Genomic DNA, 19959 nt, shown 5'->3' on the forward strand with positions numbered 1-19959 from the left:
CATGTCTAGATGAGAGTTTAAGATAGAGCTTCTATTCTATGCATGTGAGGTCGTAGACATGTATATAGGGATAAGAACGTAGGTTGTGGGACATGCCTATGGTTCTGCGTTAAGATAGTAAAACGGCAAGGTTATGCCAAGCTACAAATAAAACCGTGTGTAGTGGATGGGACCTTGTTCTCGCCATCTTGCGGAGGAGCGTTCCCCTCTGCCTTCTGCGGACCCACTTTGGGGCCGTTACCTTCAGCGGTTGTTTTTTGAGCTTGGGGGTGGCACCATTGGAGGCTCCTGACCCAAGAGGGTTAGTGACCAGATAAGTAAGCTGTTGCGGTCTTGCCTTGCGTTGAGGGTTCCCACCTTTCTCCATTGTAACGGTGTCCTGCCTGTCTGTCGCTGAGCCGCTTGGGATCTCTGCCGTTCTTGTAGTTTTTGCCAGAAGCCCTGGAAGATTGCGTCTAAATGATTTAGGACAGTGTCCATGGATTTTCGAGTAAGTGGCTGGGATGGGCCTAGGCCCTGCAAGGCTGGGCCAGGTGTATCCGCCATCTTGAGGGAGCAGTGAGGCCGAGGTTGCCGCTGGAGTTAGGTGCAGCAGGTTTAACGCAGTCCGCTTCTGTGGGGACCAGGATAACCCCCACCGGCCTAGAGGGGGGGAAACAGGATTCAGCCGCAGCTTCGTCGGCGAAGTCCCTCCGAGGAGTCCGGCCGCAGCTCCCGGATGGGCCCACACCAGGCCGCACTTCAAGCGAGTTGGATCCGAGTCTTGCCAGCAGCTATGTGCACAGGTAGTGTTCCCGGTAGCACCTTTGCACCGCCAGGTATGCATCTGTGGCTATACTTCGAGCGACGGTGTTGGATTATGGTGGTTAAATCGAATTAAGCGAGGAGCTCGCTCTCCTTGCGGCCGCTCAGCATGGTGGCCAAGCCCCGCCCCCGAATCATTTTTTTTTTTATATATATAAATAATTGAATTGTTATAGTGCCTTGAGTTCCCTCACACTGTCCCTCCATTCAGGTTAAACCATTTTTGAACAGTGTAAATGTAAATAAGGATCTCTGGACATCCACAGCATATCTCTGGCTAGAGGTATGGCTAATTCAGAGATTATACACTTCCTTCTAGACATACCACTTCTTATCTGTAATGGGTGCTGTGATAGGTTGAATGCAGTCAGCTGACACACTCAGCCAATCACAGGCAGCCATTGCTACTCATGCTAATACTTCCTCATTATTCCAAGCTGCCAGGGACTCTAGTTTAGCTTTAAAGCAGTTTAACACTGAATAGAAAGATGGCGCCAGGGTTCTCCAAACACTATAACCACATCAATAAGATGAAGCAGTTACAATGCCTACAGTGTCTTTTTAAAGGTCTTTATATGCATGGTTGCAGTTGTAGTGGTACGTTTTTACACACTTATTGCATATTTTATTAGATTATATTTTCTAATCAGCTGCACCATTATAGGCATAATTATCAGTAGGCAGCATTGGGCTGTTTTATAAACTGCAATCCACTTTGTGTAGACCATCTTAAACTAGAGCGCTTCTCTAAAAGTGGGGGATATCCTTTGTGAATACCTTAAACGTTTCTCACATTCATGGTTTATGTTGTCCCTCTTGTGGTCATATTTTTTAATCTACACTTTCCGTGCTTCATGTCTATGATCTACGGGTTCCTTGCCCCCATTTTTATCATATATATTTATTTGTTAGCCGTTACCTTTCCCCATCAACACTTTCTATTGTCCTCTTCTTCTTTTCTGCATGCATTTCACATTCTTGTCATATCCCTTGGGTGATTCAACCATCCTTCTTGAGTTTTCTCTTTGATTTCCCTCACTATTGTTTTATTTGTAGACTTTTTCTTTTGTCCTCTGTAGATAATTTGCTGGTTGTAGGAAAGTGCAGTGCTCTCAGTTTGGCATGCATATACAGACCAATCTCACCATGATTCTTGCTGCCATGCCTCCAGTGTTGGAATGGAATGGTAGTGTTATAATTTGTTTCTCACCAACCAGATCCCACCAAGTGAAATTTGAAGATGGATTCTGGGCCTTCAGATGGTGGGGTATGTGTGGCATTGTGACGATGTAGTCCTTCTGGAGGGGTGCTCTATGGCCACTGCGCTTGCTATGTGTGCTTCGGATTGCTGCCTTGACTATGGATGCGGACGCTGTGGTTCTGGGGTAGTAGGGCCCGGAGTTAGGAGCAGACTTTCTGCCCCCTCATAAAATCCCCCTTCCCCAACCCCACTTTTTCTTTCTTCTCTCTCCTACCCTACTCTTACTCTGTTTCCCCCCCCTCACTCCTTACTCCTCCTTCTCTCCCTCATACCCAACCAATTTCTCTATTCCTTCAGCCCTCATGGCAGTCAAAGTGGATTTGACAGTTTAGGTACGACTGCTGGACTAGTTATGATTGGTATCGAATCAGCTTAGCATACTTGGTTCTAACCTTATGGAGATTTTAGCTGTTAGTCTCTGAGGCACGTGCCTTTTGGTACCTGTAGACTGGACTGCATCGCACTGACCTGTTGCAGATGTTGGGAATGACTGTGCCAGTTGTTCACTGCACCCTAATTGCTTTTCAAGACCATTTGTTCAGCCTGTTACCCTAACTGTGCTACTGTGCTAAAAAAAAATAAAAAAAATAAAAAACTAATACAAATATAGGTTGTCTCAAAAAATAAAATAATTTAGGTGTCTCACAACATACCAGCTTATAATAAAGAACTCAAATACAGACAAATTGCGATATTATATATATCTATATATATATATATATATATATATAATACATTGATACACACCAGTCAAACCATAAGACATGCTTTTGCCACAGAAATCTCACTTTAACAGTGCTGTCACTACTGCAAGGGATTCTGGGTAGGCATAAGCAAATTAGCTTAACAAAAACACATTTTTGCCTCATAATGCCACTTTATACATGGATTCCTTGGAGTATCTGTCTGCTATATACAACAGCTTTGCAACACAACTCAGGAAGAGGAGCAAAGCCAGTGAACCACTCATGGACAGCTGTTTCATTGTTAATGTAACTCATCAGCATGAGATGGTTACTGGCTTGCTATGGAGGCTTGACGTTACTTGTAAAGTACATACCAAAAGAGTTGTGGTGGGGAAAAAAGTGTGGATGAAAACCCCTTGCACTTGAAGTAAGTGGATAGTTAACACATTGCTAAACACAAATACACACACCAGTCAAATCCCCACCACAACTTTTTTGGTTTGAGATATATATATATATATATATATATATATATATATATATATATATATATATATATCATATATAATTAAACTTTTAGCCTAACTTTTGCTTTTTTTTTTTTTTAAATATATATTAATTCATAGGCCCTTTGACAACCGAACCTATGTATGTAAAAATGGTTTCCTGACTTTCCTCCTGATGTGATATGTATATCTGAAGGTTAGCGATGTTACCTGGAGGCTCAGAGTCTGACAGTTCACGGTTGGACCTCCCGGTCAGACCCCAGTTTTATTTGTGTTGGGCACGTAGGTCTGCACTGAATGTACTTAAGTTGTTTTATATATATAATATATAGAAGGCTTGGCCTGTAATTGTGGGAGGCACTTAAATTCCCTATTTAAACCCAGTGAGCCCCTGCTTACCTGTCTTCGACGATCTCGGAAGTGCTTCAGTGTACTTCCGGTTTACAGATCCGTGACGTCAGTTTCCCGCCCGCCGGCAGCCCGGTTCAAACGCTCTGCGGCTGTATTCGTGAGTATAACGCTATAACGCTTTTGCCTTACACGGACGGCATCGAAATCGTAAGTTTAGCCCTGTCGCTCACGGGCTCGGCTTCACTCCGCTCCTGCAATCTCGGTCAGTGTAACACGTTCAGTTACACTTACACCTCGTAGTCTCGTTTAGCCGGACCGGGTTGCCATACGTTTTTCATTCAGTTTGGTGCAATACCTTCATTCTGTTTCGTTTTCTGGATATTGTTCACATTTTTAGCAATAAATTTAGTAGTTACGTTTATAAGAGAGGTTTAGGCGGTTTTGTTGTATTGCCCAGTATTCTAAACTTCTGTATTTAAAGTGGTTTATATGGTCCCCTTAAAGTCATAAATAGCAAAGTAGAATAATAGGTATGTTGTTTCCATTGATTTAATGGCTGTTCATGTCCTATTTTCTGTTGTAGTCCTTACTAGTGCTGACACTTCTCGCAAGTGGCCCTTCGCGGGTATACGTGTTCGCAGCTTTGTTAAAGAGGTAGGCCTCTGTGTCACCCAGTTCATTTGTGTGTATGTTGTATTTAAATAGTATGTTTCATAAATAGGTCACGTTTCTTTCCCTTTAGTTCCTTTGGTTCCCTTCAGGATAATAGTCCATTATTAGGTCAAGTAAAGTATTCCTTCCTCTGCAGGTATGTTATTGGTGTGTCCTGGGGGGGGGGGAGGGGGGGGTTGAAGACTAGTTGTAATTCTCCCGCCAACTTAGGTATGTTCCCATAGGCCTCTTTGCCTATAAGTTTAGTGGTCCCGCAAGGCATAAGGTCAGCCCTTACGTTCGGAGGTTCAGGCCAATCGTCCCAACGCATAGCTATAGCCTTGCTTCTAAACTTAGTTAGGGCCTCACCAGTCACGGCCAAACGTTTTACTTATTTTACGTGTCACCGAGAGGCCAACACCCCGCCACCCACCTCAGTGGCACCAAGGCCCCACGAGCCAAATCATAGATAGTGCCTCTCATAGCCACTTGGCAAGTAGTTAGGGCCTCATCTGCCACCAACTGAAGCTAAGTTAATACAATTTCGCCTATGGGCACTAACCTAGTAAGCGGGGTCCCTCCAGCTGTTTACATTTCAGTACTAAACTCACCCTCTCTGCCCCCCTTAGAATGTCCAACGCTTCGGTATTAGAAGACAATCTGTCAGTTACCAGCACCCCTCTCAGGTCGGGCACACAGAGAAGGCAACCAACCCCTCCAAGTCCAGCTTCCAGCTATTGCTCCTGGACTATCCCTAAGATTACCGCTGAACTAAAAAAGAGGAATATCCCTTATCCGGCTTCAGCCAGGAAGAATGAACTTTTTCGTTTATTGAACTCTACTGAGGATAACGAAAGGCCTGGCCCTAGTTCACAGGTTAATGTACTTAATAGCCTGGCTGAGTTACACGCCATGATGGCCTCCCTAGTGTCCTCAGTGGCCACTATCAATAATAGATTGGATAACCTGGAAGCTAATAATGTTCCTACAGTCCCCGAGATTCCCGGGCCGGTTGCCCAACCCACGCCCGCCCTAGGAGGTAACAGTAACCCTCTTCCGGCTAGGAAAGTTACTAACGTTATTAACCCTATTCACCTAATACCGCAGTCTCTCAGACGTGACATCATAGAGGGAAAGGATGTTAACTTGGCCTCGCTACTGATAGCGGCTCAAGACGTGGTAGAAAACAGGGCGTACACGTTTGAGGATCTATCAGTAGTAATGAGGGCCAGAGACCCTAGGTTGAATAGGAAACTTAACATTCCCGAGTTTGTCTTGGCATTTGGCCTATACAGAGACGTTATCTGTACTGCTTTTCCCCTCCGCAGAGAGGAGCTAGACTTGTACCTACACAAGGTGATAGAGCTAGCTTATAAGTACGGGGGCTTTGCCTTTTACGACTATCACAAGTCATTCTCCTCTAGGTCAGCCGCTTCATTGTCTCAGTATAATACAGTCACGGACTGGGGTCAGCTGGACACGGAGTTGTTTCTTATGCATTTTGCAGGTCTCAAAACCCCTTCCTGTGCCATATGCTCGTCTGCAGCTCACTCGATTAATTTCTGTCCTGAAAATGTAGCTATCCCCTCTACCAGTAACGCCAACTCCGATTTTCAGTCAACTTCCAACCAGAAGGAAATAAGAGACAAATTAGGCAGGCCAATAGTGTTCTTGGGCAAAGCTCGGGTCTGCAATAATTTCAATGCTGGGGGTTGTAGTTACAGTGCTTGTAGACTGCTGCATGTGTGCTCGCTTTGTTTCAGGGCACATGCCAAGACGATGTGCCCTAACAAATTGTACCCTAAAAAGGCATCCACTCCAATAAACATACCGAGTTTACAACGTTACCTGGCTAATCATCCTTCTTTACATCTGGTGGAATTTCTCACGTCAGGGTTCACTCACGGGTTTCACACAGGCTTTGTCTCTCTCCCCTCAGGCATCTTGGAGTGCCCCAACCTTCAGTCAGCTCTCACAGACCCCGACACCCTACAAGTACTCTTACAGAAAGAAGTAGATAACGGCTTCATGATAGGCCCTTTCACTACTCCTCCTTTCTCCTCATGGAGAACTAACCCTCTAGGTATCGCCACGGGGAAGTTTAACAACAAAAAGAGACTTATTATTGACTTTTCTGCACCACACGCCTCTCCCACACCTAGCCTGAATGCACTAATCCCGTCAGAAGATTTTTCTCTTCAGTACGCTAGAATCGATGATGCCATTCAAGCGATTATTAACTCCGGGAAGGCAGCCTGGTTAAGTAAGTCAGATATTACTAACGCCTTTAAGTTACTTCCCATTCATCAATCACTCTGGCATCTGCATGGAGTTAAGTGGCAAGACAACTACTATTTCGCTACCAGGCTTACTTTCGGCTCCAAAAGTAGCCCCAAGTTATTTGACCTGTTCGCCGAAACGTTAACATGGCTTCTCCTGAACTTCTGCAGATGCCCAGTTGTCATTCATTATTTAGACGACTTCCTCACCATTGAACCACACCACTGCACTCCACGCAGCCTTAATCACTTGCTCACTCTCTTTAAAGATTTAGGTGTCCCCGTAGCCCTGGACAAAACCGAAGGTCCCAAAACCGAAATTACTTTTCTGGGGATTACACTCAATTCTGTCACCATGCACGCCAGCCTGCCCCAGGAGAAAGTAGACCGAATTCTGTCTTACATTAGCACCTGCATGTCACTAGGCACTTGCACCGGGAAACAGCTACAGTCACTTCTAGGCTCACTTAATTTCGCCATGAGAATAATTCCACAGGGTAGGTCTTTCATTTCCAGAATCCTTTCACTTTTGCACGGTCTCCCTGACGATGACTCCACTACACCCTTAGACGAGTCAGCTACAGCTGACCTGAGAATGTGGCAGCTGTTCCTTTCCTCGTGGAATGGCAGGTAACTGTTTGTTCCCCCCGTTTCCGACGATTCCCCAGTACTCTGGACTGACGCTTCAGGTACCTTAGGCTATGCGGCCATATTTGGAGACGAGTGGCTGTACGACTCCTGGCCGATCGAAACCACATCACTCGAGAGTTTCAGTACCACCTCCTCTCTTTTTGAGATCTACCCTATCGTAGCAGCAGCTTACACGTGGGGGTAGAGTGGAGGGGGCAGTCAGTCAGGTGTCTTTGTGATAACTTAGCTACCTGTAACATCATTAACAAGGGCCGCTCTCAGTCCCTCACGATCATGAACCTAGTCAGGAGACTCACTTGGCTAGCAGCTAATCTCCAGTTCTGCATATCCTGTGTTCACGTCCCAGGTATACAAAATACTGCCGCTGATGCTCTGTCACGCTTCAATTTGCAGGAGTTCTTCAGACTACATCCTACAGCTACCCAGCAACCCAGGGTACCTCCAAAATTCGAAGACCTGGTAATGCGTTAAGCTCTCTCTTACAACTAAGCGGCACGCTTGCGCAGGCGGGTCTATCCCTTAACACAAGGAAAGCCTATTACAGAGCATATGAACTGTTTATGTGTTTCGTTCGTAATTACTGTGTAATAAATGTTTTTTCTGTTGAAACCATGGTTGCTTTCACAACTTTTTGCCACTTTTCTCTTAATCTAGCTTACAACACAATCAAACTCTACTTAACGGGAATCCAACACTACATGTTAACCTCCTTTCCCAACAAGTCTCCTTTCCTTTCTTCCTACCCTCTTAAAAGTGTCCTCAAAGGCATTCATAACTTGTCAGTACACATACCCACTAAACGCCTTCCCATAGATAGTAAGCTATTTAAGAATATATCCGATGTACTCGACACGTCCCCTTTCGAACATATCACAAACCTAGTTATCAAATCAGCAGCTTATCTAGCCTTTTATGGTTTCTTGAGACCCAAAGAATTCACTGTAGAGAGAGCTTCTGATTTCAGCTCGTGCCTCCAAAAGAAGCACTTAATTAAAAAACTAGACCACTACACATTGTCCGTTACCCGTACCAAAACAAGCCAAACAGGCCCACCAGTGGAAATTAACTTTTATCCCATTTCAACCAAATGGTGTCCCGTCCGTGTATTGGATAAGCTAGTAGCAGCCCAAGCTAATTCCGTTCCTGATAGCCCACTTCTAGCTATACTAGGGAAACCCCTGACCACAAAAATCTTCATGCTTTACATACGCACCCTTTTACTCCGCTTGGGACAAAACCCACGTTCATTCTCGGGCCATTCTTTTCGTATTGGAGCAGCCACAGCTGCCTCAGGTAATCATGTACCGACACACATAATTAAAAATATGGGGAGGTGGAAATCGTCCGCATACAACAGATACATTCCCAATCCAGAGAAAGAGATAAGGCTGGCTTTCTGTGATATGACTAAATGATGTACCGCTTAATAAACGCATTTTGTTTTAATGGTTATTATTTTTGCCCTCTTTTACAGGCCTAACCTTACGTCAGTTTCGGCACACCTCAACTTACTTGCTATTAAGGAACTACTTATTTTTAACCCTGTTTTCCTTACGTCCTCGGAATGTGCCGTACACAAATAGAAGGCTTGGCCTGTAATTGTGGGAGGCACTTAAATTCCCTATTTAAACCCAGTGAGCCCCTGCTTACCTGTCTTCGACGATCTCGGAAGTGCCCCTCCCACCGCACCCTCAATTTTATCATTTTCCTAGGTGGGCCCTCTTTTACAGGCCTAACCTTACGTCAGTTTCGGCACACCTCAACTGACTTGCTATTAAGGAACTACTTATTTTTAACCCTGTTTTCCTTACGTCCTCGGAATGTGCCGTACACAAATATATATATATATATATATATATATATATATATATATATATATATATATATATATATATATATATATATATATATATATATATATATATATATATATATTTATTTTATTTTAATGTTTTTGTGTACTATCATTCCCTTTCAGGCTCACTGCCCAATTATCTGCAATTTCAGTCTAATTTAATTATGCAGCCCTAGCCACATCTCCACCCATGCGACTTACACAGCCTTTGTTCAGACTTACTGTAAAGAGAGATCTAATGTTTAAAATCCCTGTAATACACAGTCTGCTTAAATTAGATTTGCTCTAAGAGCCTATAGGAGCCTACTGTGTGTGATTAGAGTTTAATTTACAGAGCTGGAGATAAAAACTTCTAAAGTAAGTTAACATATGATGTAAAATGTTTTTTTGTGTGACTACAACTGCATGGACCGAAAAAAATGTGATTTGACCTCTAAATAGCAGAGAATTGAGCAGTGAGACTGCATGGGCATTATCTGTACACCAAAATTGCATAATTGAACCACAGTTGTTTTGATCCCTATAGTATCCATTTAAGCATGTTATAGTCAACTAAAAAAAAAAAAAAAAAAAACAGAACAAACCCTATACATGCACCTGTTTTGTATTCAGGCCCGTCGCTAACAGACAGGCAAAACAAGCAATTGCTTGGGGCCCCGAGCTGGCCCGGGGCCCCAAGCAGAGCCGGTGCTTGTTTTGCTTCCTTTAAGGCTGCAGCCGCCTGAGCGCTCTATAGAGAGCCACTCCTGGTTACCTCTCCTCCTCTACCTCCTGCCTGTCACTCAGTCCGGCCGGGTACCGCGCGGTACAGGAACAGGGGATTCCGTTTCCTGTTCCCGGCCGGACTGACATGAAGTGTACACTGAGTGCTCACTTCCTTTTAGTCCGGCCGCGGCCGGGAACAGGAAACTGTCTGAATCTCCTGACCTGTACCACGCGGTCCCCGGCCGCACTTAGTGACAGCCAGGACTGGAGGTAGAGAGCGAGGAGCTCGGCCACGCTACAGGGTCCAGGGAAGGGAGGAGGACTGAATTACCTAAGGTAGGGTAGGGTCGGAGTAAAAAAAAAAAAACAGGGAGGGGGAGAGTAAGTAGGACACAGGGAGAGGGAGGGGGAGGGGGAAGTAAGAAGGACAGGGGGAGGGGGGACTAAGAAGGACAGGGGAAGGGGGGACTAAGAAGGACATGGGGTAGTGGGGACTAAGAAGGACATGGGGTAGTGGAATAACATAAGAAGGGAGGGGGGGAGTAAGAAGGACATGGGGTGGGGGAATAAGAAGGACACAGGGAGGGGGAGGGGGACTAAGAAGGACATGGGGTAGTGGAATAAGAAGGGAGGGGGAGTAAGAAGCACACGGGGAGGGGAATAAGAAGGACACAGGCTTTGCGTGCGTAAGGTGTGGAGGGGGGGGGCCTCCATGTCTATTTTGCTTGGGGCCTCCAAATTCCTTCAAACGGCCCTGTTTGTATTATGCGTTAATCAGAAATTCGGAACCAGAGACACTGCATGACCTGGAAATGTCTGGTATTTCTAATAATTTGTTGATGTATAACAACTCATCAAAACCTTTTTGTGTTGGCGCACAATGTTCTCCTCCATCTCGACTGGGTGGCTGTTTGTTTTCTAAAACTCAACCTCTCAAAAGCAGAGCATTCCTGTTTTTCATTTTTATTTTGCTTTTGTGAACTGGAAGTGCTCAAAAACTGAACTTCTTTGCTCCTTACTCATTCTCTACTATCAGGATCTCTCCAGGTCAACCTTAAAGGATCACTATAGTGTCAGGAAAACAAACTTGTTTTCCTGATACTATAACATCCTTAGGACCACCCACCTTCAGGGCACCCCTCCCGTGGCGCTGAAGGGGTTAAAACCCCTTCAGTTTCTTACCTTAATCCAGCGCCGGGCTCCCTCGGCGCTGGTGACCTCTCCTCCCCCGCCGACGTCCGCTCCCAAGCACTCAAACAGTCTATCCAGCGTTGCAGAAGCGCATCTATGTAAACATTGCAATTTCTCTGAAGATTGAGCTGAAGTGGTCTGGGTGACTATAGTGTCCCTTTAAGTCTACCTTGCAGGCTTGTTGCTTCAGTGTCTTCTTTAAATCCAATATCCAGACCAACATCCAGTCAATCTTCAAATCCTGCTACTTCCATTATAAGGACCACTCTGGGCACCATAATGCCATTATCTCAATGCAGTTATTATGGTGTCTGGAGGTCCTAGACAAAGGTTGCCTATCCCTGATACAAATTAATACAAAGTTCGACCAATTACAAAGGAATATAAAGAGTGCATTTCTATACAAATTAACCTCCGACAAACACTGACTGCCACATAGTGTATGTCTGAGCTCCCTGCAGGTGCTTTGAGCTTCACATGAGTCTGAAACTGATCCCAGGTAACTTGTAAATACTTACGGTCGGTGAGCGCCAGGGTACTCCTGCATCATAACCACTACAGTGGGCTGTAGTTGTGATGGTGCTTTGAGTAATTTTTTTTTTTTTAAACTCATTTTTTTATTTAATGCAGTGGCTCACAATCTCCTCCAATGTATTTTTGTTTATTTTGAGCCGTGGCACACTTTAATGAGGTCACATTTCCAAGCCAGACTGAATCCTATTAAAACGCATATTTTTTAAGAACAGCATTCAATCTATCCCAGCTCTCAAATCTAGGTGTTTTTTTAGCATACATGAGTGTGTGTGGCTTGAGGCAAATTGGTTTTAAACCAACAACAAAAAACAGATTTAATAAATTTCTGATTTTATTGAGGAGGTTTTTTTTCTAATGTAATGTGTTTGAATTAAATCATGTTTTCATAATTCAGCCTTCCAATATTAAAACACGTATTTGGGGGATGTATACAATAATTTCTAGCAATTTATACCATTCCATTTTTGTTAGTAAAGGATATTTTGCAAGATTTAATGTCAACCTAAAGTGGCACTGTCATGCCGAACTTACCTTTCCCTAATCGCTTCCTCTCTCAGGGTCTGTTCTTAATTTCTTCCTATCTGCTCTAGTTTTCTTTAAAACATAAGGCAAAGGAGGGACTATTTTGTCTTATGTATTTTTCATACGCTTGACCAGCAGAGTAGCAACGTGTGCTCCATTTCCTGTGGTCAGAGCAATTTCCCACGATTCTTACCTTTCCTCTGTGTTCCCGTGAAGCCTCCTTTCACTATTCCCGAACGTCCTGTCATTTAGACAGGACGCCATTGAAACTACCGAATTTTGCCCTAACAGAATGAGAACAGTTTGTTCATTCGTGTAAGGATGACATTAGGTACTTTTTAGGTCAGTTAGAATGAATGAAATTCTGATCCGTGCTGCGGCTGCATCTTAATAATCCTAAGTAAAGATTACTTAGTATTAGTAATTAATCTGTCCCTACTCACTATATCGTGAGCAGGGGCATGTCTAGTCAACAGTGAGCCCATGGTGGGGCTTTTGTTAACTAGCGGGGGTGAGGGAGGAGGGGGGCATAGTGTCGTCGTCCCCAAACCCCCACTCGGGGGGCTATTCAACTAAACGGGTGACATAGGGTCCCCCTTGCCCCCACCCGCCACCCATTAGTGGCGGGTGGGGGCCCTTAAGGACAATGGTGAGGGGGGGTGGGACCTATTGTCCTTAAGGGCCCCCACCCGCCATGCGCGGCGGGGGAGGGCCCTAAATGACAGTGGAAGGGAGGACCTATTGTTCTCCGCCCCGGCACCCACCCATGGGTGACGGGTGGGGGCTAAATGTAAAAATAACCCTCCCCCAGGTGACAAAGGGTCCTCAAGACCATAGTCACTCACCCACCCAATTAAAATTAAATAAAGCCCTACCTACCCATCTCACCCTAAAAATAGTGAGACAATAAAGCTAAATACCTGTAAATTAATGTAAAAAAAATACTTACCATTTAAAGGCCAAATACAAATCCATAATACCCGTCGAACTTATAAAATAAAAAAGATTCCATCTTCACGCAGCAAATAATTTTCACACGCTGTGTAAAATGACTCGGAGCACTTTGATTGGTTGGATTCCAAGCCTCATCTGTCAGTCTCTTAATTTACCTGTCAGAGCACTCTCATTGGTTGCCTAAAACGAGTTAAATTGCAGGGCGTGGGAAGGCTTTATAATCTAGTTAAGAAATGCCCCACCATGAGAGCCAGTTATTAGAGGGGGTGGGGGGGTCTTTTTTGCTTTTTTTGTTTACAGATGCTCACTGTTTAGTAGACATGCCCCTACTCACGGCATAGCGAGTAGGAGCATTTGGGAGATTTCAATCTCCTTTATGCCAATATGGGGTCATATTTACCCCATAGAGTGAGGGAGGACATGGGGGGGGGCCTCCCTGCCGCTTCCATTTTTACATATTACAAGGAGGGAGCTGTGCGCCGGTAGCTCCCTCCTTGTAATAAAATAAACGAACACCGATATTCGGTGTTGTTTGTTCATCTGACATTTCTATTCATTCATTCGTCTTTCTGACTGGGCTGCATGGGAATTTTACAGTGCTATCTAGTGTGGGCAGATGTGTCCCACAGGGCCTTCATCTACCCACACAAAGATGGCGGAGGCAAGGTCCTAAACCCAAAAACTGATGTGACCATGACAGTGCCGCTTTAAAATTATCTTGGTACAGTTGAGCACAATAAGAAATTGCACATGACAAAGGCACCCACGATAAAAGTTAATTCTGTGTTGGATTGTGGGTCTCAGTGTTGTTGTAAGATCTCTTGGCAAGTTGAGTGTTATCCCACTGTACTTGGCATTTTGTCCATTACTCGATTGCCAGATAAAATAAACTAATTTTTGTACCAAATTTGTATAGATGTACAATTATTTGATAGAATCCATTAAATGAATTGAAGGCTAAAATGTATCCAGAATGTGGTAGAATTATATAATCTGATTTTAAGTGGGCAAGTCATAGGGTTGCCTTGCCGTTTTGTTTCCTTCTTTAAATAACTAACCCAGCTACGCACATATATTTAGAGTAATCTTAATTTCATAAGCTTTACTAGTGTTCTTTCAGCAGATTTGGGCAAAAGAACATGGCTTATGCAGGCATGAACATCTTTGTATTGTAACAATGGTGGCTGAAATGAACAGCAGAAAAGGGGTGAAAGAATTTTGATGTGGTCTGTAGAAAACATCTGTTAACAAGTTTTTCCATGAAATAGCAATATACCTTTTTCTTAAGAAAATGTATAAAACGCTAGTGTTGGACTTACGACCCCTTTAGAGCAATGTTTCTTTGCATTTAACTCTGTATATATCAGTAATAATTTATGTGCTATAAAATAAAATATGTGTACACAGTGTATTTCTGTGTACGTAGAGCAGTACAGCCCAGCCCTTTAGTCATTCCACTATTACCTTTAGTATTGGGCACTCAGCCCTCACTTCAACAGTATGACATTTGCGTCTCAACTTACCCTCTAGGAGCAATGTATACATCCTTCCAATTTAATTAACATGAGCTATAAAAAGTAGCACTAGAGGAAAGTAAACCAGGACTCGTGCGGATTCCTTTCTTTCCTTGCAATGCAGCTTTATCTAATGTCAGCTTGGACTATTATTCAATTTTTCATAATGCATTCAATTCTTCACTAATTTCAAAACATCACTCCACTCTGCTGAAATCGAAGGCTCCTGATGCCTCTCATTGCTTTGCAATTGTCTGTCTGACCACAGAGACAGAGAGCTAATCGCGTAAGTTCTCCATCACAGGTCTCCAGAGTTGTATTAGAAACTGGTCTCTTGTGTTTTTCCTCCTTGTAACAGAATCTCTTAATGGCTCTGCTGGGATCAGGCTAAATCTTGTGGTCATTTACAAGGAGATGAAAGTGTACTTTTATTTTCTCTTGCAGGCTGTAGATATTCTTTTCTCTTTTCTTCTTCGTTCATCATGACAATATGCAGAGCTTAACCGATTAAGCAGCTTTGGAAAGGAACTCATTGTAAACGAAAGCCGTGATCTTTGGATATCCATGCAGCTTACACTGTCTTTCTGTAACGTTTTAATTTGCTCGGTGCTGGAAAAGCAGCATGTTTTTTTATTTTCTTCCCTTTGCTTTTCCTAGATAATCACTCCGTTTAGAAGACTTATACTGTGTGCAGAGAACAGGAAAGAGATGGAGGATTGGATCAGCTCATTGAAATCTGTGCAGTCCAGAGAGCACTATGAGGTATGCAAGCAATTTTTGATTCTTTGCTTGTTAATGACTTTATACATTCCATTTTAACCTCCTCTGTATTATAACATATTGTCATTGAATAACACTTTTGTTAGGATGTTTGTTTTCCCCTTGTGCGTCATGAAATATATGTGCTGTACAGTTACTAAAATACTTGCTATTCTCTGTAACCCCTAGACAGAGAACGTTTTGATATTTTCTTTTATTCAACTACACTATTATTATTATTAAAATTTTTAGTTTTTCACAAAAAAGTAACAATTTCCACAAATGTTTACGATTTTTATATGGGAGAGTGTGTGTGTTGTTGTGTGTGTGTGTGCTCGTGTTCCAAACATGACATTTTCATACAGCATTACTATTTGTGCTCTTGGTTGGTCAGACTGTTATTGCAGCACTTGTTTTATACTTATGTGAAGATGATTGGATGAATGTATTGTATGTTTCTATCGGTCGATCAGTTTATCTATATATATCTATCGTTGTTTGTTTCCAAAGCTGTATATTTCTAGCTTATATAATTGCATGGAAATATTTTAGCTATAGTTGTACTGCCAAATTTTGTCTCAACTTCTCCCTTGTTAGACCGCACAGTTTAATGTGGAACATTTCTCAGGGATGCATAACTGGTACGCCTGTTCCCATGCTCGACCCACCTTCTGTAATGTGTGTAGAGAGAGCCTTTCTGGAGTCACCTCGCACGGCCTGTCTTGTGAAGGTATGTTCAACTTTACTTTTTATTATCTTCACACTCAAAGCACAGTGTACTTGGTGTGAAACACGTCTCAAAGTGCCTAAACTCCTCCACACAGACTCTCATGATCTGTCATTTAGAGCAGGGCTTTTAACACATTTAATGCCAGTTGCACCTAGTGACTCCTTACCTTTATGAAATATCTGGAATATTTATTGTAACTGAGACCCTGTAACCATTTATATGGTTATATGGAATTTGCCTTTAATAGCAAATTCCCTTAACTGCTGAAAACATAAGCTGAAGGCCACCCTGACTCTGCCTTGTCTCATTGCAGAGTCTTAGAGGCAATGCACAAACTCACTAGGGGAGTACTCCAATTGGGGTGCTCCTAACCAGGAGGGCCAACTCCCAAACAATCCAACTGGAATAAAACCATAAGTTTCGGGCACTCTCAGTGGTTTCTTGATAAAAGGTTGCCTTTTATTTTGGAGTGCAGAGGAAAATACAATATTTCAGCACCAACCTGTGCCTTTATCAAGACTTGAATGTGTAGGCTAAAATGTGTGTTTTCTCCACAATGACCACCATTGAATGGCAGACACCACCGTGATTACACTAATTAATAGAAGGCTAATTTAAATTGGTATTCTTTTGGCAAAATAATTAAATAACATTATCCATGTGATTTCAACCTCCTGAGTTAATGGCATTCATAAATAGTAAGATATATTTAGTTTATAAAAGTCCACATTAGCAGAAATTTTAATATGCATATAAATGTATTTGTTAGAGCATCTACAAAATGTATTTGTGGGTCTATTTGTATGTCCAAGCAGTGTGTATTTCACTTTATTATTTAGATTCGATCTAGACTGTTCAAAATTTTAGTTTCTGTATCACAAACATTTTTAAGACTTCTCTCCATGGTACCATGAGCAAATATAGAGCTAGTTAGGATATGTATGATGGCAATATATTGAATTAGCACATATGCCACCTAGTGGTGAAGAAGCATGTAAAACACAGGTATATAATTTGTAAATTAGGTCAACAGTGTTTAGTGGGGAAAAAGCATAATGTATTATTTCTGTTGTAATTGTGTGCAATTTTTATTTGTAATTCGAGATCTACCCTTTCTATTTTTAATTTGATCTTTACTGTTGTCTTTAAAATGCAAGGAAAGGGCTGGCATTTCTCAATTTAAAGAAGTTTTATATGAAGACATTATTGCCATTGTTAAATAGAAATTTGTGGCAAATGAATTTTTATCTCACATTTAAGAATCCTAGCCTTGGATATCTGCGAAATTGATGTTTATTGTGATGCTGCCCACGATATTTATGAAGGTAGGAAGGTGCAGCATATGTCCGGATACATTTAGGATGTTTATGAAGGTCGCAGATATTCTTGTTGCTTTTCATATAATCTCTATGGAAACTTGCCTGTGTTAGTTGGGAAGAACACCAAGGTAATGATTTTGAAAAATGTTCTGCTGTGTGAAAAACAGAATCTGCGTGCAGTATATCAAAAATAAATATTGAGGATAAAAAATATAATTTTGTAAGTTTGAGAGGCATGGATAGCTGAACTACAGGCAAGACATAAATGAGCAGAGCTCTGAAACAATTTTCTATTTTGCCACAGACAGAAAGCACTTTTGTAATTATAGGCATATCCATGTATTTATACTGGGTTACCATGCTCACCACATGTGGTTGTTGTAACTGGAACTGACCAAGATCTTTCATGTCGGAGCCCATGCAGATACACAGAAATACACACTGACACACATACAGATATATAGACACACAGCTGGCACCGCTACAAACCCACAGTAAATTTCACAGTGTTCACTTTCTAGCATTTGTACTCCTTTGGTAGAAGCGGCACTTTTCTTTGTTTGTTATTAGTTTTACAGAGATCTACATGCTTGCTGGGGTAGTTTCACTTATTTATTTATTTTTACATGTATTTATATTGCTTTGTATTCGCATTGAACATTCCAATAAAAAGTCATTTTGAATAATGTCTGTAATGCTTTTAAAAACCGAGACAAACTCCAGCCTGTAACATCTCTTGAGTAGAGGAATAATACTTATTTTACCGTTACATTGTGTATTATTGTGCATGGATTATAAGGACGGGTGAGAGAACGAATGCCTTAAGCCATTTCTCTGCATCTTTTAAATGCCTTCCTTTGGACAATGTCTTCAAGGCATTCTGTAAGGATTGGTAATTCTAAGTGTTATAATAAGTAAATGCCAGTCCAGCTTTTTCTTTTTTTCTTTTCTGCATAGTCTAGATGCTCATTTATGAATGAGTGTTGGCTCTTAGACTGCTCATTGAAACATGATAATTTCAGTAAGACTATGTATGTATATATTCTGCTATAGAACAACAAAATGGGAAAATCCCCACACAAACATCTTTCTGTATACAAGTATTATAAAATAATATTTATTTATTGTGATATAACTGTGCTATCAGTGTGTGTGTATGGGGGGCAGTGTGTGTGTGTGTGTATGGGGGGCAGAGTGTGTGTATAAGGGAAAATGATTGTGGGTCTGTGGGGTTGGAGAATAGATTAATACAATTATATATATATATATATATATACATATACACATATATATTTTATTTTATTTTTTTTAAATAAAAGAAAAATAGTAATTTTGATATCCCCCTCCCTTTGCCAGGGAGGAGGGACATTTCCTGCAATCCCTGGTGGTCCGGTGGGGAAGCTCTGGTGGTCCCAGTGGTGAGAGTGAACTCTAGCAGCCCGGGTTCTCTCCCTCCCTCTACACTGCAAGCGGGCAGGAAAGGGAGATCTCTGATCTTCCCTCCAGTCCCGAAGAGCCGGCAGGGGAGTGGGAGGCACATTTCCCGGTGCTATGATCATAAGACCATAGCACCGGGGAAATATCTTGCAGCAATTTATTGCCGCTCCGCAAAAGCTTTCACCCGATGGTATAGTTGGGTGAAAGCTTTCGTGGAAATTCTTGCGGTCCGCAGCCCGGGGTTTGGGGACCACTGCTATATAACACACTTTCCAGATCATGCCATCATTCTTTCCAAGTGTCCATCCTTAGGTTTGGCATCTCATTAGTTGGGTGAGCATAAGGCAACAGTGGCCACCTCTTCATTGTAGATATATATATATATATATATATATATTTTTTTTTTTTTCTTAATTTGGGTCTGCCTTCTTGCAGACACATTATAACAATAGGGAAAAGATACGGCTATACTGATTATACAGAAATGTGGAACAGTATTGGTTTCCATATGTTTTTCTGTGGTATAGTAGTTTCTCTGTTTGCAGGAAATTTGCTAGGTATTTATGGAATTCTCATGGGCTGTGAAATAAACCAATCTTGGCATGTTCCACTCATGTCACGTCTTTATATACATAAAATACCTAAAAGCTAAAATAATTTATGTTTTGAAAGCTGTGGCTGCCATGGTTTTTTACTGCATAAAAACCTGGATCCTATAGTGATCATAGTTATGATTTGAAACTGAGAAAAAGAGGAAGCAAGATTACCCCTTTCCACTTTCTATTTTTTTTTTTAAATAATTTTATTTTTGAAATATAGCATATAGCCCTCCAGCCATTGTAGAACTACAGGTCTCATAATGTTTTGTTATCTTATAGGAGAATTGTGACAGCATTTGTATAATATTACATCCGCGCTTATACATGGGTTGGTTATAAAAACCCAACAAAAAACACATTTCCAAGAGTAAACCGTGAAAACGCAACTTAAAGGAATACTATGGGCACCCAGACCGCCTTATCTTAAGTTCTTTGAGTAAAATGCCTCCCCACCCCCAAATTTCCTTTTCTTTTTTTTTACGGTAGTTCTTTTTTATGTTTATTAGGAAGGCTTTTAAGGTTTAATTTACAATATTAATTTTTTAACATGTGTAATTTTTTTCTACCTCTATATTGTAACAGGACATATGTTTACACACCGCCACCTGACCAGTGATCAGGCTCTTTGTAAAGAAGTCAAAGTTTGAAAGG

General features: G+C 42.0%; 1 protein-coding gene across 5 annotated transcripts in view; it reads left to right on the top strand.

Annotated features, from left to right (window-relative positions):
* The window catches only part of DGKH (diacylglycerol kinase eta), a 228624-nt gene that overhangs the window by 151649 nt on the left and 57016 nt on the right, over positions 1-19959 (top strand). For 4 of the 5 annotated variants that reach the window (XM_063425971.1, XM_063425969.1, XM_063425972.1 and 1 more), the window contains 2 exons: positions 15122-15226; positions 15821-15953. In XM_063425971.1, the coding sequence (XP_063282041.1) occupies positions 15122-15226; positions 15821-15953 (238 nt within the window). Of the gene's footprint in view, positions 1-15121; positions 15227-15820; positions 15954-19959 lie in introns of those variants that run through there. The other variant, XM_063425973.1, reaches the window with a different exon arrangement.

The sequence above is a fragment of the Pelobates fuscus genome, chromosome 1, assembly GCF_036172605.1.
Source record: "Pelobates fuscus isolate aPelFus1 chromosome 1, aPelFus1.pri, whole genome shotgun sequence".
In the NCBI taxonomy this organism is placed as follows: Eukaryota; Metazoa; Chordata; class Amphibia; order Anura; family Pelobatidae; genus Pelobates; species Pelobates fuscus.